The 20,845-nt window shown below is 42.2% G+C and overlaps 2 protein-coding genes and 1 long non-coding RNA gene across 5 annotated transcripts in view; 2 read left to right on the forward strand and 1 right to left on the reverse strand.

Annotated features, from left to right (window-relative positions):
* The window catches only part of CDC16 (cell division cycle 16), a 43,847-nt gene extending 37,921 nt beyond the window's left edge, over positions 1-5,926 (forward strand). Inside the window, exon 18 of the mRNA XM_042980844.1 lies at positions 5,844-5,926. Within this exon, the coding sequence (XP_042836778.1) occupies positions 5,844-5,869 (26 nt within the window). The 3' untranslated portion in view covers positions 5,870-5,926. The remainder of the gene's footprint in view (positions 1-5,843) is intronic.
* Positions 5,653-7,042, reverse strand: LOC107181107. Of its 2 annotated transcripts, none has more exons than XR_001511900.2 (2): positions 6,800-7,042; positions 5,653-6,041 (listed from the first exon to the last, which is right to left on the reverse strand). It is a non-coding gene; the product is annotated as an uncharacterized LOC107181107 (long non-coding RNA). The 2 variants fall into 2 exon arrangements; XR_006215568.1 differs by having other exon boundaries at positions 5,653-6,075.
* A 786-nt stretch (positions 7,043-7,828) lies between these two features.
* Positions 7,829-20,845, forward strand: part of UPF3A (UPF3A regulator of nonsense mediated mRNA decay) — a 29,926-nt gene continuing 16,909 nt past the window's right edge. Inside the window, exons 1-7 of one of the 2 annotated variants that reach the window (XM_042980854.1) lie at positions 7,829-8,055; positions 9,051-9,157; positions 10,496-10,602; positions 13,866-13,964; positions 14,089-14,199; positions 18,169-18,224; positions 18,315-18,473. In XM_042980854.1, the coding sequence (XP_042836788.1) occupies positions 7,849-8,055; positions 9,051-9,157; positions 10,496-10,602; positions 13,866-13,964; positions 14,089-14,199; positions 18,169-18,224; positions 18,315-18,473 (846 nt within the window). In that variant the 5' untranslated portion in view covers positions 7,829-7,848. Of the gene's footprint in view, positions 8,056-8,382; positions 8,493-9,050; positions 9,158-10,495; positions 10,603-13,865; positions 13,965-14,088; positions 14,200-18,168; positions 18,225-18,314; positions 18,474-20,845 lie in introns of those variants that run through there. The other variant, XM_042980861.1, reaches the window with a different exon arrangement.

Here is a 20,845-nt window from a genome sequence, read left to right on the forward strand (position 1 = left end):
TAGAGAAACAACTGTTTTTTGTGTGTTGACTTAGTATCCTGAATGTATTTATTAGCTTTAACAGTTTGTGCATGCATGTATGTATGTGTACATGTAGAGCTTTCTACATAACAGGATCATGTCATCTGCAAATAGAGATAGTTTTACTTCTTTTTTTGAATTTGGATTGTACTTATTTCTTCCCACTTGCATAACTTCTCTGGCTCGAATTCCAGTATTACATTGAATAGACGTGAGAAGCAGGCATCCTTGTCCTGTCCTTGATCGTAGGACAGGCTTGATCCAAGGCTTCAGTCTTTCACCATCAAGGGTAATGCTATTGTAGGTTCTCATCGATGCCCTTCACAGTTTTGGAGGAGTTCCCTTCTATTCCTACTCTATTGAGTGCTTAGTTGTTTCATCAAGAAAGGTTGCAAATTTTGTCAAATGCTTTTTTTTTTTTTTTTTTTTTTTTAGGTGGATGAATGTGATGATGAGGGGTAATGAGTTCTAGGATTTCAGGGCTGTTGAGGGAAAAACATGACCATAAGGTGGCAGTAGCATATTTTATTTGGGCAAGTGTATTTGAGCGGCTCTTTGGGGGTGATGTGGTAGCAGTGTGGCAGGAAGAGGGGGTTAGAGAAGACTGAAGCGCAGTGGCTGTGTGGTCCTTCATAGTCCCAGGGTGTGTCTTATGTACAGGTTGCAGATGCTGCGTGTAGATTTGCCCAGTATGCAAAACAGGCAGGCTCTAGATGGCTAAAGATACGCTTGTTTAAGCTATATTTAAAACAATGATATGTGTAAAAATTGGACTTGGCATTGTTGGGCTTGAGCTAACCAACCCCGTCTGCTGTGAAGAAGTAAACAACATAGGCTTCAATATACAAGGGCCACATCTCTGGTTCACTTATATAACGTCTTGAAGGTTTTTTCCTTCATTATATTAATGTGATAGTTTACATTGATTTTTTTAAATTTGTAAAAAAAAAAAAAGTGTTTATTTTAGAGAGAGAGAGAGCGAGCAAGCGAGCAGGGGAGAGGCAGTGAGTGAGACAGAATCCCAAGCAGGCTCCACACCATCAGCATTGAGCCCGATACAGGACTCGAACCCATGAACCATGAGATCATGATCTGAGCCCAAATCAAGAGTCATGCTTGACTGACTGAGCCATACAGGTGCCTCCTACGTTGATTGATTTTTGTGTGTTGGACTACCCTTGCAATCCTGAGATAAATCCTGCTTGGTCACATTGTATGATCCTTTTAATAGAATGTTGAATTTGATTTAATTTTTTGTTGAGTTTACATATATGCTTATAAGAGATATTTATTCGTCTGTAGTCCTCTTGTAGTGCCTTTGTCTGGCTTTGGTGTTGGGGTACTGCTGGCCTCATAAAATGAGTGAAGTAGTATTCTCTCCTCTTCAGGTTTTTGAGAACTAATGTTAATTCTTTAACAGTGAAGGCTTTTGGTCCTGGGCCTTTCCATGTTGGGAGGTTTTTGATTACTGATTCAATGTCTTTACTTGCTAATAGCTGTTTCCTCTTGAGTCAGTTTTGGTAGTTTGTATGTTTCCAAGAGTTGTCCACCCAGGTTGTTCACTTTGTTGGTTAACCATGGTGCATGGTATCCTGTTACAATCTTTTTTATTTCTGTAAAGTCTGTAATAATTTCTCCTCTTCCATTTTATGATTTTAGTAATGTGAGTCTTTTTTCCCCCCCTCAATCTGGTTAAAGGTTTGACAACTTTGTAGCTCTTTTCAAAAAGCCAACTTTTGATCTTGTTGACTTCCTCTGTTGTTTTTCTAGTTTATATTTCATTTCCACTCAAATATTTATTATTCCTTCCTTCTGCTAGCTTTGGGTTTAGTTTGCTATTCTTTTTCTATTTCCTTAAGGTGTAGAGTTTTATTATTGAAATAAGATTTTTGAAAATAATTTTCAAAATTATTGAAATAATTTCCCTCTGAGCACTGTTTTTGCTGCAGCCCCTAAGTGTTACACTGTGTTCTTGTTTTCATTTGTGCTAAGGTATTAGCTAATTTTCCTTGTGATTTCTTCTTTGACTCATTGGTTGTTTAAGAGTGTGTTGTTTAATTTACCACATATTTGTGAGTTTTCCAGTTTTTCCTGTCTTAGGATTTCTAGTTTTATTCCATTGTAGTTGGAAAGAATATTTTGTGTGATTTCAGTCTAAGTGTTTAAGACTTTTCTTGTGGCGTAATTTTATGGTCCTTCCTAGAGAATATACCCTGTTCACTGGAGAAGATTGTATTCTCTGCTTTTGTTGGGTGGAGTGGTCTGTGTAAGTCTGTTAGGTCTAATTGGTTTATGGTGTTTTTCAAGTCTTCTATTTCCTCATTGATCTTCTGCCTACTTATTCCATTATTGAAAATAAGGTGTTGACGTCTGAAACTATTATTATAGAAGTCTATTTCTCCCTTAGTTCTGCCAATGCTTGCTTCATGTATTTTGGGGCTCTCTTATTGGATGCATATATATTTATACTTGTTATAACTTTTGACCCTTTTATCAATATATAATGTCCTTTTTGTCTCATAACAGTTTGCCAGCCCAGCTCTCTCCATTACTATTTACATGGAGTAATTTTTTCCATCCTTTTACTTTCACCCTTTTGTGTCTAAAGCAGGTTTCCTATAGACAGCATACTAATGGATCATATTTTTTTATCCATTCTGGTTTTTAATTGGAGGGTTTGATCATTTACATTCGAAGTAGTTACTGATAAGGAATTTGTCTTGAGCTGCCATACAGCTATTTGTTTCTGTAAGTGTTACATATTTTTTGTTCCCTCCTTATCTTATAGTTGATTTTGTGTGTGTGATGTGCCATTTTGATACTCTACTATTCTGGGACTTTTTGTTTTTTTTTCCTCATGGCTACTCTGGGGATTACAATATCTGACTTAAATTTATAACAACCTAATTTGAATGATTCCAATTTAGTTTTAGTAGCATACATACACTGTTGTTATACACCTCCCTCCCTTTCTTCTTATTATCACAGATTACATCTTTTTTCATTGTTCCCATTAACATTGATTTATAAATACTATTTTATTCATTTGCTTTTTAAATCATATAAGAAAAAAGGAGTTAGAAACCAAAAACCAAAAGTACACTAATACTGGCTTTTATATTTACCTATGTAGTTATCATTACTATTGTTATTTCTTGATATGATTCCAAATTATTGTGTAGCTTTCTTTCATTTCAGCTTGAAGGGCTCCCTTTGGGATTTCTTAAAAGGGCACTTGTACTAGTCTACCAGTGATAAACTACCTTAACCTCTGTTTGTTGGGGATGTCTTAATTTCTCCTTCCTTCTTGAGGAATGGTTTAGCCAGAAAAATTTTTGGTTGACAGTGTTTCTCTTTTAAAGCTTTAAATATGTCATATAATAAAGGGATAGGGTTATATGTTTCATTTGTTGTAACCCTTGCAAGCCTGCATCCTGACTTCACCAGGTATATTATCCTATGTTTTTGTGGTTTCTGAGACATTCGTTCAGAGCATTAACAAAGTATTGTACAGAAATGAATTTTCCTGGCACCTGAAATGGTTCCTTAAACATCAACTTTTTATCTTAATCTAACATGTATTCCATATTCCTTAAGAAGCTAAGGCAAAAAAAAAATAATAATAATAATAATGGCTCTCATTTCCTGAGGTCTAACTCCAGGAGGTCTTTAAAGTAAGTTGCCTGGGGGGCTCAGTCGGGTAAGCGTCCAACTTCCACTCAGGTCATGGTCTCACAGTTTGTGGGTTTGAGCCCTGCATCAGGCTGTGCTGACAGCTCAGAGCCTGGAGCCTGCTTGGGATTCTGTTCTCTCTCTCCCCCTCTCTCTGCCCCTCCCCCACTCGTGCTCTGTCTCAAAAATTAACATTGAAAAAAATAAGACTTTGTACATTTGAGGAATTTGAGTGCAGCTATAGATGCTTCCAAGGCCCAGCATCCTAGCTATTGTGTGTTTCAGCTTATGACAGCGAATGTCAGTTTAGTGCAGTAATGCACTTAGGTCGTGAGTTACCTGCTGCTCTTCAGACTCAAATAGTGTGGTTCTGAGTTTTCATCTTTCTATTTAATGGCTTTTTTATCTCTTCTCTATCAGGATCACATGTGCCTATTGTTATGCCTCCCCTCTTTAGCTGGGGCTGGAAAATCAAATGACTGAACTTAAAATAGTAATTTTTAAAATAGATAAAAATATAGGTATTAGTACTTTTTTCAAGTTTATTTTGCCTTCCAGATAAAGTATTTCTTCCTGTAATTTCTTCATTGATCACATGGTATGTTTTTTTAAGTTTCCGAAAAAGCAAACTCCTGATAAATGAGCCTCATTACCATATTGACAGTGCTTTAAGAAATGAAAGGCAAAATCCAAGCTGTTTTTCAGGTCAGCAGTCTAGTACCAATGTTTAGGCTTCAGAGAGTATCAAAGAAAGGTAATGTGTAATTGTACTGTCAAGTAGTTTTCTATACCACCCAATATTTTACTCTCATAATGATGCATGGTTTACTAAAAAGGCATCCTTCTTGCCAACTTTAAAGTGATCATGCTGTCATTTTCAAAGGGATATGGGAGTGTTATGGTCACCTGCTGCTTTAAACCAGTGCCATTTACCAATTAGATGTGCTCCCAAGTAAAATGTAGCCTTTCCTGTGACAAGCATTCACCCCAGGATCACATTCATGTGTGGCAAAGCAAAGTTACCTACTTTATTCACTCTGACATTTGGAGATTATTTTCTTTTATTGTCTGTAGTTGTGTATGTAAAACAATGTAAAAGAAAACATATATAACAGGCTTGGCAGTATGTAGGAATCTAGACTTTGTGATGTACTTATTTTTTCATATAAAATCTTAAGCTATTTTGCAAGTGTATTTCATTCACTGTATCTTGAAATTTGTACTATAAGATTTTTTAATTTACAGAATAATTTCATAGTCATACCTGAATTCTAAAATTCTGTCATTTTTGGGAAACCATTTCTGAGAACCTTATTTGTTAATAACAGGAAGTAAAGAATCTGAGGAGTCTTTAAAAATTGACCATGGTGGCCGTTGGCTAGGGGAAAAAAAAAAACATTTGGGCATTTTGCTGTCCAGATTGCAGTACACATACAGCAAACATGTGAGTGCCTGTAGGTGCCAGCTACAGGCCTGGACTGGGCACAGAGTTGGATAAAGACATAGTTCCTGCCTAAGTGAAGGCACAGTTCTAGGTTGTTAGGGAATATTCAGCATTGAAACAATGTAGTAACTAGTAAATGGAGGTATGCTTGAATTTCTGGGGATCTTGAATCACTTTGGCTGGGAAGATGTTGGGTTGGGATGAGAAAGACTTCAGGAACGTCCTTCAGGATAGGGCATTCCAGGCCGAAGCCATAGCATAAACCGTGGCTTCACTACGGGGGCACAGTATGGACACAGGAATACCACAAAGCGTTGCACATGACTTGGGCCTAATGAGAACTCCCTTTCTGAAGACAGTTCTTTTCTCCATTTGACAATTTTGCTTTTTGGCCTAGTATAGATGTGAGTAGGTTTGTGGTATGAGGTTTAGAATCCTTATCTCAATTTAAAAACCTCACCAAAGAGCAAAAGATACTTAGATGACTGTGTCAACCTGAAAATAAAGAGCCACAATGAGAGGCAAATGAGTATTTATTTGGGACCAAAGAGTTGCAGTGTCGGGAGCACAGATTCAGGAAAGCAAGGTGGTTTTCATGAGGAAAACAAATGACATGATTTAAGGGAGAAATTTTTTTTCTATGGGTGTTTTAACAGGCTAGGCTACTCTGGGTTATATACTGACTGAGTGCTGATTCTGTCTTCAGAAAGTCCACAACCACCAGACTTGTGATCCGGATGTCTCTTCTGCTGACTTTTCAAACAGTTGCTTAAAACAACTGCCGTTTTACCCAGTGCAAAGGTTTTGGCCCAGTTCAAAGGTGAGTATGGCGGTTTCTCTCCACTGGCCACTCAGACTCGATTTTAAAATGGCTCCAGTAATGCCAGTTTTTCAGTTGGTTAGTCTGAATAATATCAAGAAATTAGAAAAGTAAAGACCTGCAAATAGATTGAGAGCAGTTTTTTAAAAGTCCAAATATGTGCTCTGTAAAGACTGCTGAAACATTCCAATTTTTCAAATGAATGGGTTTCACGTTTTTCAACATCAGCCCCTTCTGCATCTACCTCCTTTCCGTCTTTTGTATTAAAAGATTTTATTTTTTAATTTTTTTGACATTTATTTACTTTTGATAGAGACAGAGCACAAGTTGGGGAGGGGAAGAGAGAGGAGGAGGCACAGAATCCAAAGCAGGCTCCAGGCTCCAAGCTGTCGGCACAGAGCCCAACACAGGGCTCGAACTCACAAAGCGGCAGATCAAGACCTGAGCCAAAGTCGGACTCCTAACCGACTGAGCCACCCAGGCGCCCCTGTATTAAACGATTTTAGGTGGCAACCATATTTTCCTTCTTTTTATCACAGGTTATACCATCAGAGCTTTTGATCAGCATACCTAAACTGCCTGTACGGAGTTGATTTGAGACCAAAAAAAAAAAAGAAACCGTGGAGCCAGGGTGGGCAACCTTATCATAGGTGTGTTTCTAATAGGATTCCTTTAGATTTATGAAATATTGACAACTGCTCCTTGCCCCCTTCATGGGGTTTTCGAAAACTGCTTTGGAACTGCTTTTTGAGTCTTGGCTCATTTAAAAAGTCACATTCCCAGTGTGTTCATTGGTAGCGAGTAGTTTAAGGATAAAGTACTAGAAGTAGGCCTGGACTTACCTCCAGTATCTGACAGTGACTCCCTTCATCTCTGTTTGTACTCGGAAGTTCTCGGGAGAAAGATGCTATGAATGACAAATACAGCCAAGGTAATTAAAAAATAGGAGAAAATATGAAAAAACGTGGCACTTAAAATTGAAGACCTGATGGGGCACCTTAGTTGGCTCAGTCAACAAAGCATCCACTTCAGCTCAGGTCACGATCTCGAGGTTTGTGGGTTCAAGCCCCACGTTGGGCTCTGTGCTGACAGCTCAGAACCTGGAGCCTGCTTTGGATTCTGTGTCTGCCTCTCTCTCTGCCCCTCCTCCACTCGTGCTCTGTCTCCCTCTCTCAAAAATAAACATCAAAACAAAACTGAAGACCTTCTATACATTCTAATCTGAAGTGCTACTGCCTCTTAAGTTCATAAAAGAAAAATATATGAACGAGAACCTGGCTTGGTTGCTGTCCCATTAATAGCTTCGAACAGTTGTGTAAACATTGCTGCAAATCCTTCAGGCCCCGTTTTGTGGGTGCCCTGGGTCTGAGCAAGGCACTCGCCCCTAGAATGCGGGGCTCAGAGATGAATAAACCCTCTTTCTGAGCCGGCCACTTTCTGCTTCCAACTGCGGCGCATTTATTCTCCTCCGTATGGGGAAGCCATTTGTGCTGTTTGCCAACCCCTCCATTCTTCTTAAGTGCTGTTCTCTGAAGAAAGGTTCAGATTTCCTTGGAAAATAAAATAGCTGTAAAATGTGAAGCACGTGTATGTAATTCTCAGGAACACTTAGCCAAACGTGCTCTGGTCCCTAATTTCCCGCCGACTGGCTACTGGGAGAGGCCTTTCGACCCCTTGCCGTCCCAGACCTACCCGGGTTGCCAGGGCCCACCTCGGCTTTACGTCCCGCGGCACTACCAGGTTGAGTCCCCTGGGACAGAAGGATGCCATGCTGGACGTGGAGCATCATGGGTCGGGGGAGCGGGGGGAGGGAGAAGGGGCGGTGTCGTCCCAGTTCTCGCGAGGTTTCGCCCTGGGAAGGAGGCAGAGGCGGCTCCGCGGCGGGTGCGAGATGCGCTCAGAGAAGGAGGGGGCCGGAGGCCCAGGGGCTGCCGTTGCTGCGCGGGGCCCAAGCGGGAGGGAGAAGCCGTCAGCCGTGGAAGTCCAGTTCCGCCGGGAGTCGCCGCGGCGAGAACCCGAGGCGCCACCAGCCTCGTTCTTCGTTTGCGGGGACGGCACTTGCAAACATCGCGAGGAGAAGAAAACGGTCCTGAGCAAGGTGGGGAAGGGGCGGGACAGATAAGCCTCGCGAGAGGAGGAGGGTCTTCAACAGGAGAGGCGAGGGCGTCCCTGCAAACCTCGCGAGGAGAAGAGGGATGCTCTTCAGCGTGGCGGGGGTGGGGCCAATGGTTGGGGTGGTCTCGAGGGGTGGGGCTAAGAAAGGTGGGTGGGCGGAGGCGAGGGGCTGCGGGAACGGGGTTGGGCAGGCAAACCTCGCGAGAAGAGGGATGGTCTGAGCGAAGATGGGGCGGGCTCAGGGTTTGGAGTGGTGGGAGGAGGTGCCACGCGCGGCGTGTTCTGGGAGCGCGGGTCCGGGCTGGGCCAGCCGCTTCAGCACCGCGGACAGCGGTTGGGGGAGGCGGGGACGACGTGCAGCTGGAACCGTTTCCCGTTCCGCCAAACGCGGCCTTTTCTGATATGGAAGGAGGAAGAAGAGTGCGTTCAGCCTGTGTTGTTTCCGATTGGGGCTGCCACGCTGAGATGCTGGGCCACGGGGAGGCTCTGTCCTCGGCCCGGGTGATGCGAGGGGGCGGCTCGGCGAGGGTCCGGTCCTGTCCAGGGAGGGCGGCGGGAGGATACTGCGGGCAGGGGCGACAAGTGCGCATCGCAGGCGGAGGTCCCTTGGCAGGAAGAACCGGTGCACCGCCGGGCTGTTAGAGTTGCTGTTGCTCTGCGTGCAGGGAGAATGTAGGCGGAGGTTTTATTTTTCAACTCGGGCATGGACAGTAAGCGTCATGCCAAGAGTTGTCTGGTTTCCTGAAAAGGAGCTGCTTTATGCACCCCTTTTTCTGACCTTACTGATTCCGTTTCGATTAGTCAGCCCTCATTACCCTTTTGACAGCCATGTTCTCCATGCATGTATTTCTTAGCTTTAAAATGTGTGTTTCTGCTGGACTCCTGGTTGAGATCTCCTTCTGAACCAAAACACAGGTGACATTCAAATTATTGAGGCAATGATAGTGAAACAAAACCCACCCAGAGTCCTTTCTACAGGTGGTCATCCGGCGGCTTCCTCCCAGCCTCACCAAGGAGCAGCTGGAAGAGCAGCTACACCCACTGCCGGCACATGATTACTTTGAGTTCTTTACTGCCGATTTCAGGTGAGAAGCTGCTTACCAACATTAAGAAGCTGGGAGGTCTTGTCACTTGGTGAGAGATTAAGATTATTATAGATGATGAAAGCTATGTTTATTTCCATCTTCTTTCCTACATGTACTCAGAAATCAGTGCAGACCTTTATTTCTGCAAATTGTTTCCAAGTAGGCAGATCATTACATTCTACTAGCACCACCATAGTCTAAAGAGAACAAACACCAGAGACAGAAACAATATTCCAGCCCCCAGAAACCGACTTGTGCTCCCTTAAATCACTGAGACCCCTGTCCCCACCTCACACCTGCCAGGTTATATCTTTTTTGATTCTCTTTTACATCTTGGTAGTAAGGTGGCTCTGACAACACTTTCACACTTCTAGATTTTCTTTTTATTAACAATGAAAGAGCAGACCTCATGTTAGACCTTCAACGGGTGATAGTTCAGCTAGAATTTTGTGATTTTTCACTGTTTTTATTATTACCTTTATTATCATTATTATCCTTTTTATCTTCAGTGTCATGAGTGCCATGAGTTTGTTATGGTAGCCATATAAACTTTCCTTCTGAATAAATACATTTAAGTTAAAAATGCCAGTCCATTCAAAGAAAAATATCACAGGTAAATATAGATTTGGTTTTAAAAAAATAGATGATTTTCAAATGACTAACCTTTAAGAAAACTGGTACCATTAAAGGACAGGCACCGGACTCAGAGCGACTCAGGTTGAATCATAGTCCTATCTTTAACTAGCTGCACCTTTTGCACATACTGAATTTCTCTGGGCCTCAGTGTTCATGTCTGTGAAATGGGGTTGAAAGTTCCTGCCTATGAAGGAAATTGGTAGTTGTGAGATCAAGGAGAAAGAGTTAGTTCTTCTATAGTCCCCATACCATGTGCTACAATTAATATCCCTTTAACATACGTAAAAGCGGTCATCAGTGAAGAATATCTTGTAAATATAACGTTTTCAACTGTGAATGAATCATGATTAGGTTGTATTACATCATCGTGTGTACTAAGGAAAACCTTTAAATAACTTTGCCTGTGATTTTCAACCTCGGAAGACCATTATTTTAACCCTGGTTTTGTGTAATAGAGAAACTGACCTTAAGTGTCTTTCCCAAGTTATTAAAAAGATCTCGGGTAATCTTTTGTTTATTTTTGTTTTTTTGTTTTTTTTGCTAAAGAATACCCAGATTATTGTAATTAAAAGAGAAGTGACTCTTTGGCATAAAGGTTTTATTTGAAATAGTTTGTTGCATCTAGAAAAGGAAAAGAAAATCAAAATTAAAGAAGCCTTGCATTTTTTTGCTAACAGTTTTCACTGTTATCTTTTATTTCAGTCTTTATCCTCATCTCTACTCAAGAGCATACATTAATTTTAGAAATCCTGATGACATCCTTCTTTTTAGAGATCGTTTTGATGGATATATCTTCATTGACAGTAAAGGTTCGATTGTTGGCTTTTTAAACTATTATAATCTCTAACTACATTAATTATGTTTTGCTGGAATGTTTGTGAACTGTAATTAAGTTCTCAGATACCGACTTAAAATAAGTTCATAAATTTTTATTGTGTTACTGTGGTTATGTGCTTGTGTTGAAAATTGAAATTATGTGTAAACCAAAGAACCCCGGCAAGTCTTTGTAATCTATTTATGTATTATCAGAGAGTGAAGTTTTTCATATAAATGAGTTTCCTGGATAAGTGAGCTTCACTTTCTTTTGTACCAAAACTGAATTGCTTTGTTCATATTCAATATAAGTCTTTTAATTTATATTATTCACTTATATCTATGTCTTAAACAGAGAACTTTTTTAATCATACATGTCTGGATTATGTCATGGGGGATGGGGATTGTAGTAACGAACATCACTTTCTCACTGTTGAACAGCTGCCCGCTGAGACCATGATATTTATCTCTACTCTAAACGGTCCCAGTTCTCTGTACTTTTGGGTCCTCCCTTTGTCCTCCTTTCCTGTCAGACTGTCAACTGTTGTGTCCACTGCAATCAAGTCTGTACACCTGTATCAGCATATTCTCTGTACACCTTTCACCAGCCAGCCTCCTCCCACTCCACCCACCGCACTACTGATAAGTGTTTTCTCCTCCACTGAGAGGGAGCAAGAAACCCTCAAAGAGTGACTAGGCCAAGAGATTCTTTTCTTTGAGCAAAAACAAATTTAATGCTTGAACTATTTGACATTTGTGTTAAATGCTTGTTTGTTCAAGTGCCTTTTTCCTTTAGTTTTTAAAAAGTTATGGTAAGATACGCAAAACTAGATTTACCATCTTAGTCTTTCCTGAGTGCACAGTTCAGTAGTGTTAAGTACATTCACACTGTTGTGCAGCCCACTTCCAGAACTCTTTTGATCTTGTAAAACGAAAACTCTGTACTTGTTAGATAACTCCCCTCTCCTCCCCCACCCCCAGCCCCTGGCATCCACCTTTCTGTGTTTTGTTTCTATGAATTTACTACTCTGGATACCTCCTATAAGTGGAATCTTACAGTATTTCTCTGTTTGTGCCTGGCTTACTTCATATAGCCTGGTGTCCTCAGTGTTCACCCATGTTGTAGCAGGTGTCAGAATTTCCTTTTTAAGGCTGAGTAATATTCGGCTGTGTGTGTACCACATTTTGTTTATCCATTTTTCAGTGGACCCTTGGGTTGCTTCCAGCTCTTTGTTGTGAACAGTGCTGCTGTGAACATGGTGTGCAAGTATCTCTTGGACACCCAGCTTTCAGTTTTTTTGGGTGGATACCATTGTGGGATTGTTAGATCATATTATAATTATAGTATTAATTTTTTGAGGAACTGCCCTACTGTTTTCTGTAGAGGCTGCTTATTTTCTCTTCCTGCTGATAGTGCACAGGGTTCCAGTTTTTCCATATCCTTGCCAGCAATTGTTGTTTTCTGGGGTTTTTTGGTAACAGACATCCTAGCGGGTATGAGGCAGTATCTCATTGTGATTTTGATTTGCATTTCCCTAATGCTTAGTGATGTCGGCATCTTTTTGTGTGTTTGCTGATGTCTTCTTTGGAGGAAGAGAAATGGAGGGATGTTCAATTTCTTCGCCCATTTTTAAATTGAGTTGTTTCTTGTTAAATTGTAAAATTTTTGTTAATATATTATAGATCTTAACCCCTCATTGGATATATGATTTTTTTTTCCCCATTCCATAGGTAGTCTTTATATTCTGTTGATGTTTCAGTGCTTGCTTTGGCAGCACATATACTATATTCTGTTGATGTTTCTAATGTGATGTCCAGTTTTTCTTTTTTTATTTTAGTTGCCTGTACTTTTAGTGTCATATCTAAGAAGTCATTGCCAAATCTAATGTCAAGCTTTTACTCCATGTTTTCTGCCAAGGGTTTGATAGTTTTAAGTGTCATGTTTAGGTCTTTGATCCATTTTCAGCTAACTTTTGTCTATGATACTAGGTAAGAGTTCAACTTCATTCTTTTGCATGTGGTTATCCAGTTTTTCCAGCACTGTTTGTTAAAGAAGATTGTCATTTCCCCATTGAATGTCATCTCCCCAATTTCCCCATTAGAGAGAGAGCACGTGTGAGTGAGGAAGAGGGGCAAGGAGGGGAGAGAGAGAGAGAGAGAGAAAGAAAGAAAGAGAGAGAGAGAGAGAGAGAGAGAGAGAGAGAGAAGGAGAGAATGAGAGAATGAGAATCCGGAGCAGGCTCCATGCTCAACAGAGCCCAAGGTGGGGCTTGATTCCTCAACTCTGGAATCATGACCTGAGCCAAAATCAAGAGTCAGATGCTCACTGACTGAGCCACTCAGGTGCCCCAATACCATACTGTTTTGATTACTGTAGGTTTGTAATAAGCTTTGAAATCAGGAAGTGTGTCAACTCCTATTTAATAACTATCTATGTCCCAGGCATTGTTGATGGAGCAGTGAATGAGACATTGTTCCTCTCTGTCCAAAGCCCTGCTCTCCTCCTGGTTCTTGACTTTCTCCTGGATAGTTAGGGTTAGCATCGAAATATCTTTCAGATAATAAGAGTTGCAATATCATAGTCACGTGACCATTCCTGACGAGGCTGAAGGTGATTACTCAGTGAATTTAGTACCAACATGAAAGTGTTCCATGTGTTGATTAAGTGTATAGCAGGTTATCTTGGTGAACATTTCTTGGTATGTTTTTCCCCCCCGCACATAATGACCAAGTCAGTTTCTCATGGCTTTCATTGTAAACATTCCTGTTTGAAGCAAACCCTGTCTGATTATTGTGCACACCCTTCGAAGCCCCTCTTTTAGTCAAGTGTCTCTTGTAAGCAGAGTAATTCCCTTGAACTCACATAACAGATTGATAATGGCATTAACCTTTTAAAATTAGAAGAAATTTAAATGTGACTAAGAAATGTATTTAAAGGTACTCCACGATAAACTCTTCAGTGGGAAAGAGAGAGTTTATTAACATTGAGTTAATGTAGAATTCACCATTTGATGAATTTTGAATGCATTCAGTTTTGTAACCACTACTAACACATGAAAAATCATTTTATTTGATAAATAAATGCTCGTCCTTTGTTCATATCTGGAGTTTGACATGCTAAGGTTATGGTTGCTCGAAATATAGTTAAAACAGTTAACATTGTCATTGTTATACGCGGTCTTTAAGAAAGCAAACGTTATTTACTAAAATGAATGTAGTGGAATTTCAGAATGGCTTTTGCAATTTGTTTCTAATACAGGCCTAGAATATCCTGCAGTGGTAGAGTTTGCCCCATTCCAGAAGATAGCCAAAAAGAAGCTAAAGAAAAAAGATGCCAAAACCGGAAGCATTGAAGATGGTGAGTCCTTTTACAAAGGCTGAATTAGGAAACTGCCAAATCAAATACACTGATCAGATATAATTCGTCTACCAGATATGGGGAGGAGCATGTTTATTTTCCATTTTTCTTTTTAAATTTACAGATCCGGAATACAAGAAGTTTTTGGAAACTTACTGTGTGGAGGAAGAGAAAACGAATGCCAATCCTGAAACTCTTCTGGGAGACATGGAGGCAAAGACAAGAGAGCTTATTGGTCTGTTTGCTCATTTCTTCTATTTGTTGAGACGTGTACCTACAAAGCTTGTATTTCTTTTTCATGAGTATTTAAAAATACACGCTCATGACAGGCTTGGCAGGAATGTAGAATGTTTTCCAGTTGTAACAAAAGGATGGCAACCCGTGAAAATATTTCTGCGTGTCTGTTGATGGAGAGCACCAGAACTTCCAGTCATAGGCGTTTTGTTGACAGTTACGATGCTTCCAGACGAGCAGTAAAGAAGACCGTGGAGTGCTCTGTATCTGCTACATCAGGGAGGGAGTGCTGTGTCTCAAGATTGAAGTCAGTCATCTTTCTCAAGAGCAGTCCTAGAGATGAGATGCTTTGCCCAAGTGTGAGGCCATGTTGTTACTGTTCAGAAAATACCAAGCGCTCTGAGAGAGCAAGCAGACAAGTGGATAAACCCATCCGGAGCACAGAGTCTGCTTTGAATCAGGCTTCAGCCCTTTTTTGCAAGCAGCATATTTTAGAAATGGCTATCTCCTGGTGGCAGGTTGTAAACTTACCTGGTGTCTCCCTTGCTGTCTGCTCCCACTCGCCCCTGCTCTTCTATCCCTCCCTGTGGCTGTGTCCCACTTGCCCATCAAGATGTCTAGAACGGGATGATTGCCCTGTTAATAGTTTACATTTTTATTTACCCATCTCTCCCCACCCTCCCCCCCAGTAGAACCGTATTTTCATATTGGTGGTCCCAGTAGTACATGGTTAGACAAGGTTAGGTATTCAGTAAATGTTTGTTGAGGAAAGTAGTAAGAGAGGTTAACATTTGAAATGGTCTTCATTAGTCAAGTAATGAAGGTTTATGTTTTGTAACAGCTGATTTAATGTGTGGCTCAAAAGATTTTTAATCACTAAAGCAAATATTTGTAAAGATGTGCTTAGGGTACATTTGCTCATTTTTGGTCAGCACATGTTGACTGGGAGTAGGGAGTGAGCATGGCCACGGCCATCACGTAGCTGCCCTGCTCATGGGCAAGACTGCAGTAAACACCCGAAAAATAACCAGGCTTCAAGCCAGGGCATCTTCATGGGGCAGTGCCACGATGTGGTGAAATAATCCTGAGTGGGAAAGACCCTCTGAGTCCACATTTGAGCTGAGAGCAGCCATGCTAAGAGGTGGGAGAAGAGGGGACTAGAGATGAGAGCTGGGAGCTGAGCTGCGGGCCCATAGGAGCGGGATACATGCCTGTGTGCTTGGTACACGGGTGGGCCTCAGGCGGAGTGGCTGGAGAGGCAGGTGAGTGAGAGGTTCGGAGTTTATTGGAGAGACAGCTGGAGACCATTGAGGGAGTGGCGTGGCTTGATTAGTTCTCCCCGTCGCTCCATACACGATGGATTGTGGATGCCCTGAGAAGACATTGGGCTTCCAGTGGGGAGGCTTTGCTCCAGTCCAGGGAGGGCTGCTTGTGCTAGCCAGCAGAGTCCACATAAGCTCTGGTGGATTGGGTGTGGGAAGAAAGGAAACAGAAAGAATCCAGGCCCCCAGGAGTTTTACCCAAACAGATCAGTGGATGGGGGCACCATCACTGACCTGGGGCAAACTGGGGAAGGAAACTTACTGGAGGCAAATTGAGATCTCACTGTAGAGCATGTTAAATTTAGGAAGAGCTTAGAAAAGAAGCAAATTAAAAATTTACAGGACTTGCCCTGTCCCCCACCCCCCCACTATCATTTCTTTCCTACTTTGCTATAAAAGCCTTTGTACAGGGTACCCACAGAAAAGGACCAGGAGCTTCCACTGGTGGATAGTTTTGAGGCAGGCCTTGGTGGCCAGACACACACCATCCAGCTGCTCCAGCCACCCTCCCACACAAGGGGGACATCCTTTCCCATTCCCAGCCCCTCACCTTGTTCCTGGTGCACAGTAGGTGATCATAGTGTTTTGCTGAATGAGTAAGTGTGATTCAGAATCTGTGCCCATTGAAGTTTGAATCTTAATCAGGCAATTCATGGTAGATTGCCTTTTTCTTTTCTTCGATTTTGGCCTTCAGTGGACTCTTATGATCTAGTTTGAGCAATGAGGGTTAAATGGAAATATTAAATCCCTCTGAAGTTGCAGGTTAGTGCGGTGGCATGGCAGGGTCTGTGGAGCGGACAGACCTGGGCTCAGGTTCCAGCCCTAAGACTTAGCAGCTGTGTGGCCACACCTGAGCCTTAGCATCCCTGCTGCCAGGTGGTGGTGACAGTGCCTAGAATGGAACAGCTCTCTGTGAGTGGTGAGAGTCATGCTGTTGGATAAGTTAGTGTTATATTACATGGCCATGCACCTTGTTTAACAAATGATACATTTCTGTGGTTTGTAAAGCACTTTCTTATCCAGGGTCTCATGTACCCTTCATATCGATCCTTTGGGGTAACAAGGGAGGTGTTTGTAGAAGGGGGAAGGCAGGTGGGATCTCGGTGTTAGCTCCCCCACCTACCCAGGGAGATCTTGGTCCTGCTCTTTGCTGACAAGTCCAGAACTCCCATGGTGAAGAGCAGATCCTCCCTATTTGAGGTGATTGCCTATTACAAAGGGCATTGGCTGTGCTCATCCTGAGCCAGAGTTCATGGTTAACACAGGAGCCACCCAGGGAGGAAATGGGCTCCTCTTGGCCCCTGTACTTATGATGAAACGTGGGCATTTGCACAGTCCTGAATCCAGGGCAAAGCTTTCTTGGCAGAAGCCATTGGTATATTATGTTGCGGTGTTCAGGAGTCTTTAATTCCAAGGTAAGAACCCCTGCCCAGGGGCTTTCTTGTAGAATTTATGATTAATTCCTGATCCTTAGAATTCTGGAAATGTATGTCTTGGCCAGCCTTCAAGTGCGTCCAGGGATTCTTTCTTCCCTCACTTAATCTTAGATCTTGAAAGAGCTGTAGCATAGACCCAAACCATCTTCTGCCTTCCCACCTGCATCCACAGCCACTGCCATAGGGAACACATGCTTCTCAGAAGCAATCCCTTTGAGAGGCTATGCCCGGAGGCCTGCCACAAATGGGAACCAAATTTCAGGTTAGGTCAGACAGGTCCAGGGCATGAAAACTGAGGATCAGGTTTGAGTTTATGGAGAGGTTCATTCCTGGGTGGCTAGTGCTGCTTAGATAAAGTGCCATGGGGTGGGGGGCAGTGTCACTGTCTAAACTTTTACACCTGGTTATTCTGGTTTGTAGAGTGTATATCATGAGAAATCACAAGAATCCACATTGCTTAAAATCATTGTCTAGAGAGCAGAAAAGGAAGAAACTCCCAGAATATATGTTGAATCAGTGAATCTATCAGCGGGCTATGTAATGTTTTAAAATATCCGCAAAAATGCAAAGATACTTGGGCGCCTGGGTGGCTCAGTCAGTTAAGCGTCTGATTCTTGATTTCGGCTCAAGTCATGATCTCACGGTTTGTGAGTTCGAGCCCTGTGTTGGGCTCTATGCTGACAGCATGGAGCCTGCTTGGGATTCTCTCTCTCCCTCTCTCTCTCTCTCTCTCTCTCTCTGCCCACCCCCCTCCCCCGCCCCCAATAAATAAACTTAAAAAAAATAATGTGAAGATACTCGTAGCATTCAGGAAGTCTAATCCATTGTACTCATTTTTCTTTTTTGCTTTTATGACGTCTTTGTGAGTAACATGAAGCCTCCCTTAAGAATCAGGAGTTCGTTGCCTACTGTGTGTAGAGTTGTCAGTGCCTCCAGATGATGTGATTTTATAGTGCTGGAATAGGAATTTCTCCAGGTACAATGTGTGCACATCTAAATTGTATTCGTTTATTTATTATAAATATTTTATTTTTAAGTAATCTCTGCACTCAACGTGGGGCTCAAATTTCCAACCCCCAAATCAAAAGTTGCACGCTATGCCTACTGAGCCAGCCTGATTATTTAAGGATTAAATTGAAAACAAGTATTTAAAATAAAGGAAAGAAATCATATTTTAGAGTTAAATACTACATTCGAATTTTTGTGTTTTAGCTAGAAGAACCACACCTCTTTTGGAATATATTAGAAATAGAAAATTAGAGAAGCAGGTAGGTTGACCTTTTTACCTGATAAATATCCTTCCTGTCTCTGCCACATTCGTGCAGACAATTTATACACATGCTTTTCCACGTCTTCAGAGGATTCGAGAAGAGAAGCGAGAAGAGCGAAGGAGGAGGGAGCTGGAGAAGAAGCGCTTACGGGAAGAAGAAAAGAGAAAAAAGAGAGACGAGGAGAGGTGTAAGAGAAAAGAAGCAGACAAACAGAAGAGAACAGCAGAGAGAGAAGTAAGGATTAAGGTAATCTTGAGGGGACCTCTCCTTTCGTTTTTCCAAAAGTAGTTCTGCTACAGGCACGCCTTTTAGGTGTTTAGCTCTTGCTACTTGTAAGGAAACTTTCAGCCTTGTCTCTTACTATTATAGTTCCATTTCTCTGCGATACAGCAGTGGTTCTCAAACTGTGTTCCCTGAGCCCTGGGGGTTCCTTGGGCATGCTGTGGGGGAGGTGGAGAAGGACCACCCAGCGGAGCCCCACACTTACATATGTGTCAGAGTTGGGGCTTCTGCTTACGTTTCCATCAGAGAGAAGACTTCCTGACTAAAACGTACATGTTTGGAAACCACTGGCCCCATGTGCACTGGCCTTTCTAGATGAGGGCTCACTCCTGGTGTTGGGTGTTACCATTTTCTTTGCAGGAGCAGCAATGTTTCTACTCTCTTGCCCAATTTCTCCTTTGACTGATGCATTCATATGGAAGGGTGGCTTCATGCACAGAAGGAGGTCTTTCCAGTGTAAAATATGTTGCCCTAGTTTGAGCCAGCCCTTACTTCTTAGTCTTCTGCTCAGATGACCTTATTAATCCTAGACTTCAACCTAATGTGCACCTCCCCTCATTGCACAAAGGGTTTGAGATGCTTTATAGGGATTCATTAAAATTATATCAGAAAAAGAAAAGATCAGGACTTGGGGGAAGATAGAGTAGAAAGGGAAAGGATGGGGAATAGATCACAGTCACCGTAATTGAGCAATAGACTGGTTTCTGGTATGCTTGATCAGAAACAGTGTCATTATCCATGAAGGAAAAACAGGCCAGTTCTTTAAGGAAGGCGAGGCTTTTTCTAGGCCTTTGCTTCTAAATCAGTTTCTCCTGTAGGTGGTCACATGAGGCTCACTGGCTGAAGGGAACAATTTCTTCACAAAACTTGTACAAAAACACACAACCGTGTGTATCCTTGAGGCCTGGCTAGGTTTGCTGCAGGAACAGGTAGCCTCACACCAGTTCACGCAAGGAGTCTGTTGGTGGCGGGCTGTGGCTGTCGGTCACCACTTACCGTTACTGCCCAGGACCCGGCGACCAAGGCTGCACCTTGGCATTTGCTTCCACAGCCCTTATGACCAGGCAGGAACGTGTGATGCTGCAGGTCGTATGCCCATGTTTCTCTTCTGCCCACGTTTCACTGGCCAAAGCAAGTCACACGGCGGTACCTAACCTCAGGTTGGGGGCATGTTTAGGAAGCACTAGGAGGAGAACCAGAAGTATCTGATGAACAGCACTAAGGAGTAATTTCCAAAGACTTTCTTCAGGTGTCTCTCTTGAAGTTTAAAGGCAGTGTTGAAAACCTTATCTAGATGAAAGGTGTGGGGTAGGTCATGTCCCTCGAGCACATTTGCTGCAAAGACAGCACCTGGATGGGCAAGATGAATGGGGAACTGATTGTCCCACAGAAAGTATCTCCTAATCTGATAGCATTGATGAAATTGAGGAACCCAGCCAAGACTATCAAATAAACACGTTCATTCCCCCTCCGTCAGCAAGGACATAGCAAAACCAGGGTATTCCTCAGGAAACAACTCTGAGGTCGTGTTTTTCATTCGTCCTTGTTTTAGTGAACACACAAGTCTCCCAACAAAATTGTAGCAGATAGACTTCCTGTAACAAACTTTTCATCTCCAACAGCATAAATCAACAGCCCTGGAAAGGTAATCAATAAAATGAAACCTTAATATTACGGAGAAACCTTAAGCATTAATCCTGACAGAAATTCAGTTCTGTCATGGCCAGGCACCGAATAGATATACGTTTAATAGGGGCGCCTGGGTGGCGCAGTCGGTTAAGCGTCCGACTTCAGCCAGGTCACGATCTCGCGGTCCGTGAGTTCGAGCCCCGCGTCAGGCTCTGGGCTGATGGCTCGGAGCCTGGAGCCTGTTTCCGATTCTGTGTCTCCCTCTCTCTCTGCCCCTCCCCCGTTCATGCTCTGTCTCTCTCTGTCCCAAAAATAAATAAAAAACGTTGGGAAAAAAAAATTAAAAAAAAAAAAAAAAAAAAAGATATACGTTTAATAGAAATTTTGTGGCCACCGATATGGAAATATTATCTAACCTTCTCATTTATCTTTCTAAACATGGAATCATAGCTAACCCAGTGCCTAATCTTTACACTCTCAAAAGTACTTTTGTCAGTAGTGCTGAGAGTTTTTCAGGAATAATGACACTTGTAGCTTATAATTTCAGTTGTAATTTTAAGTAAGGCTTAAAGTATTTGGAATGTAGCATTCATTTTACTTTTACATTTTAAATTATGGAATTAGGAGCGCCTGGGTGGCTCAGTCGGTTGAGCATCCGACTTTGGCACAGGTCATGATATCACAGTTCGTGAGTTTGAGCCCTGCCT

The sequence above is a fragment of the Panthera tigris genome, chromosome A1, assembly GCF_018350195.1.
Source record: "Panthera tigris isolate Pti1 chromosome A1, P.tigris_Pti1_mat1.1, whole genome shotgun sequence".
Lineage (NCBI taxonomy): Eukaryota > Metazoa > Chordata > Mammalia > Carnivora > Felidae > Panthera > Panthera tigris.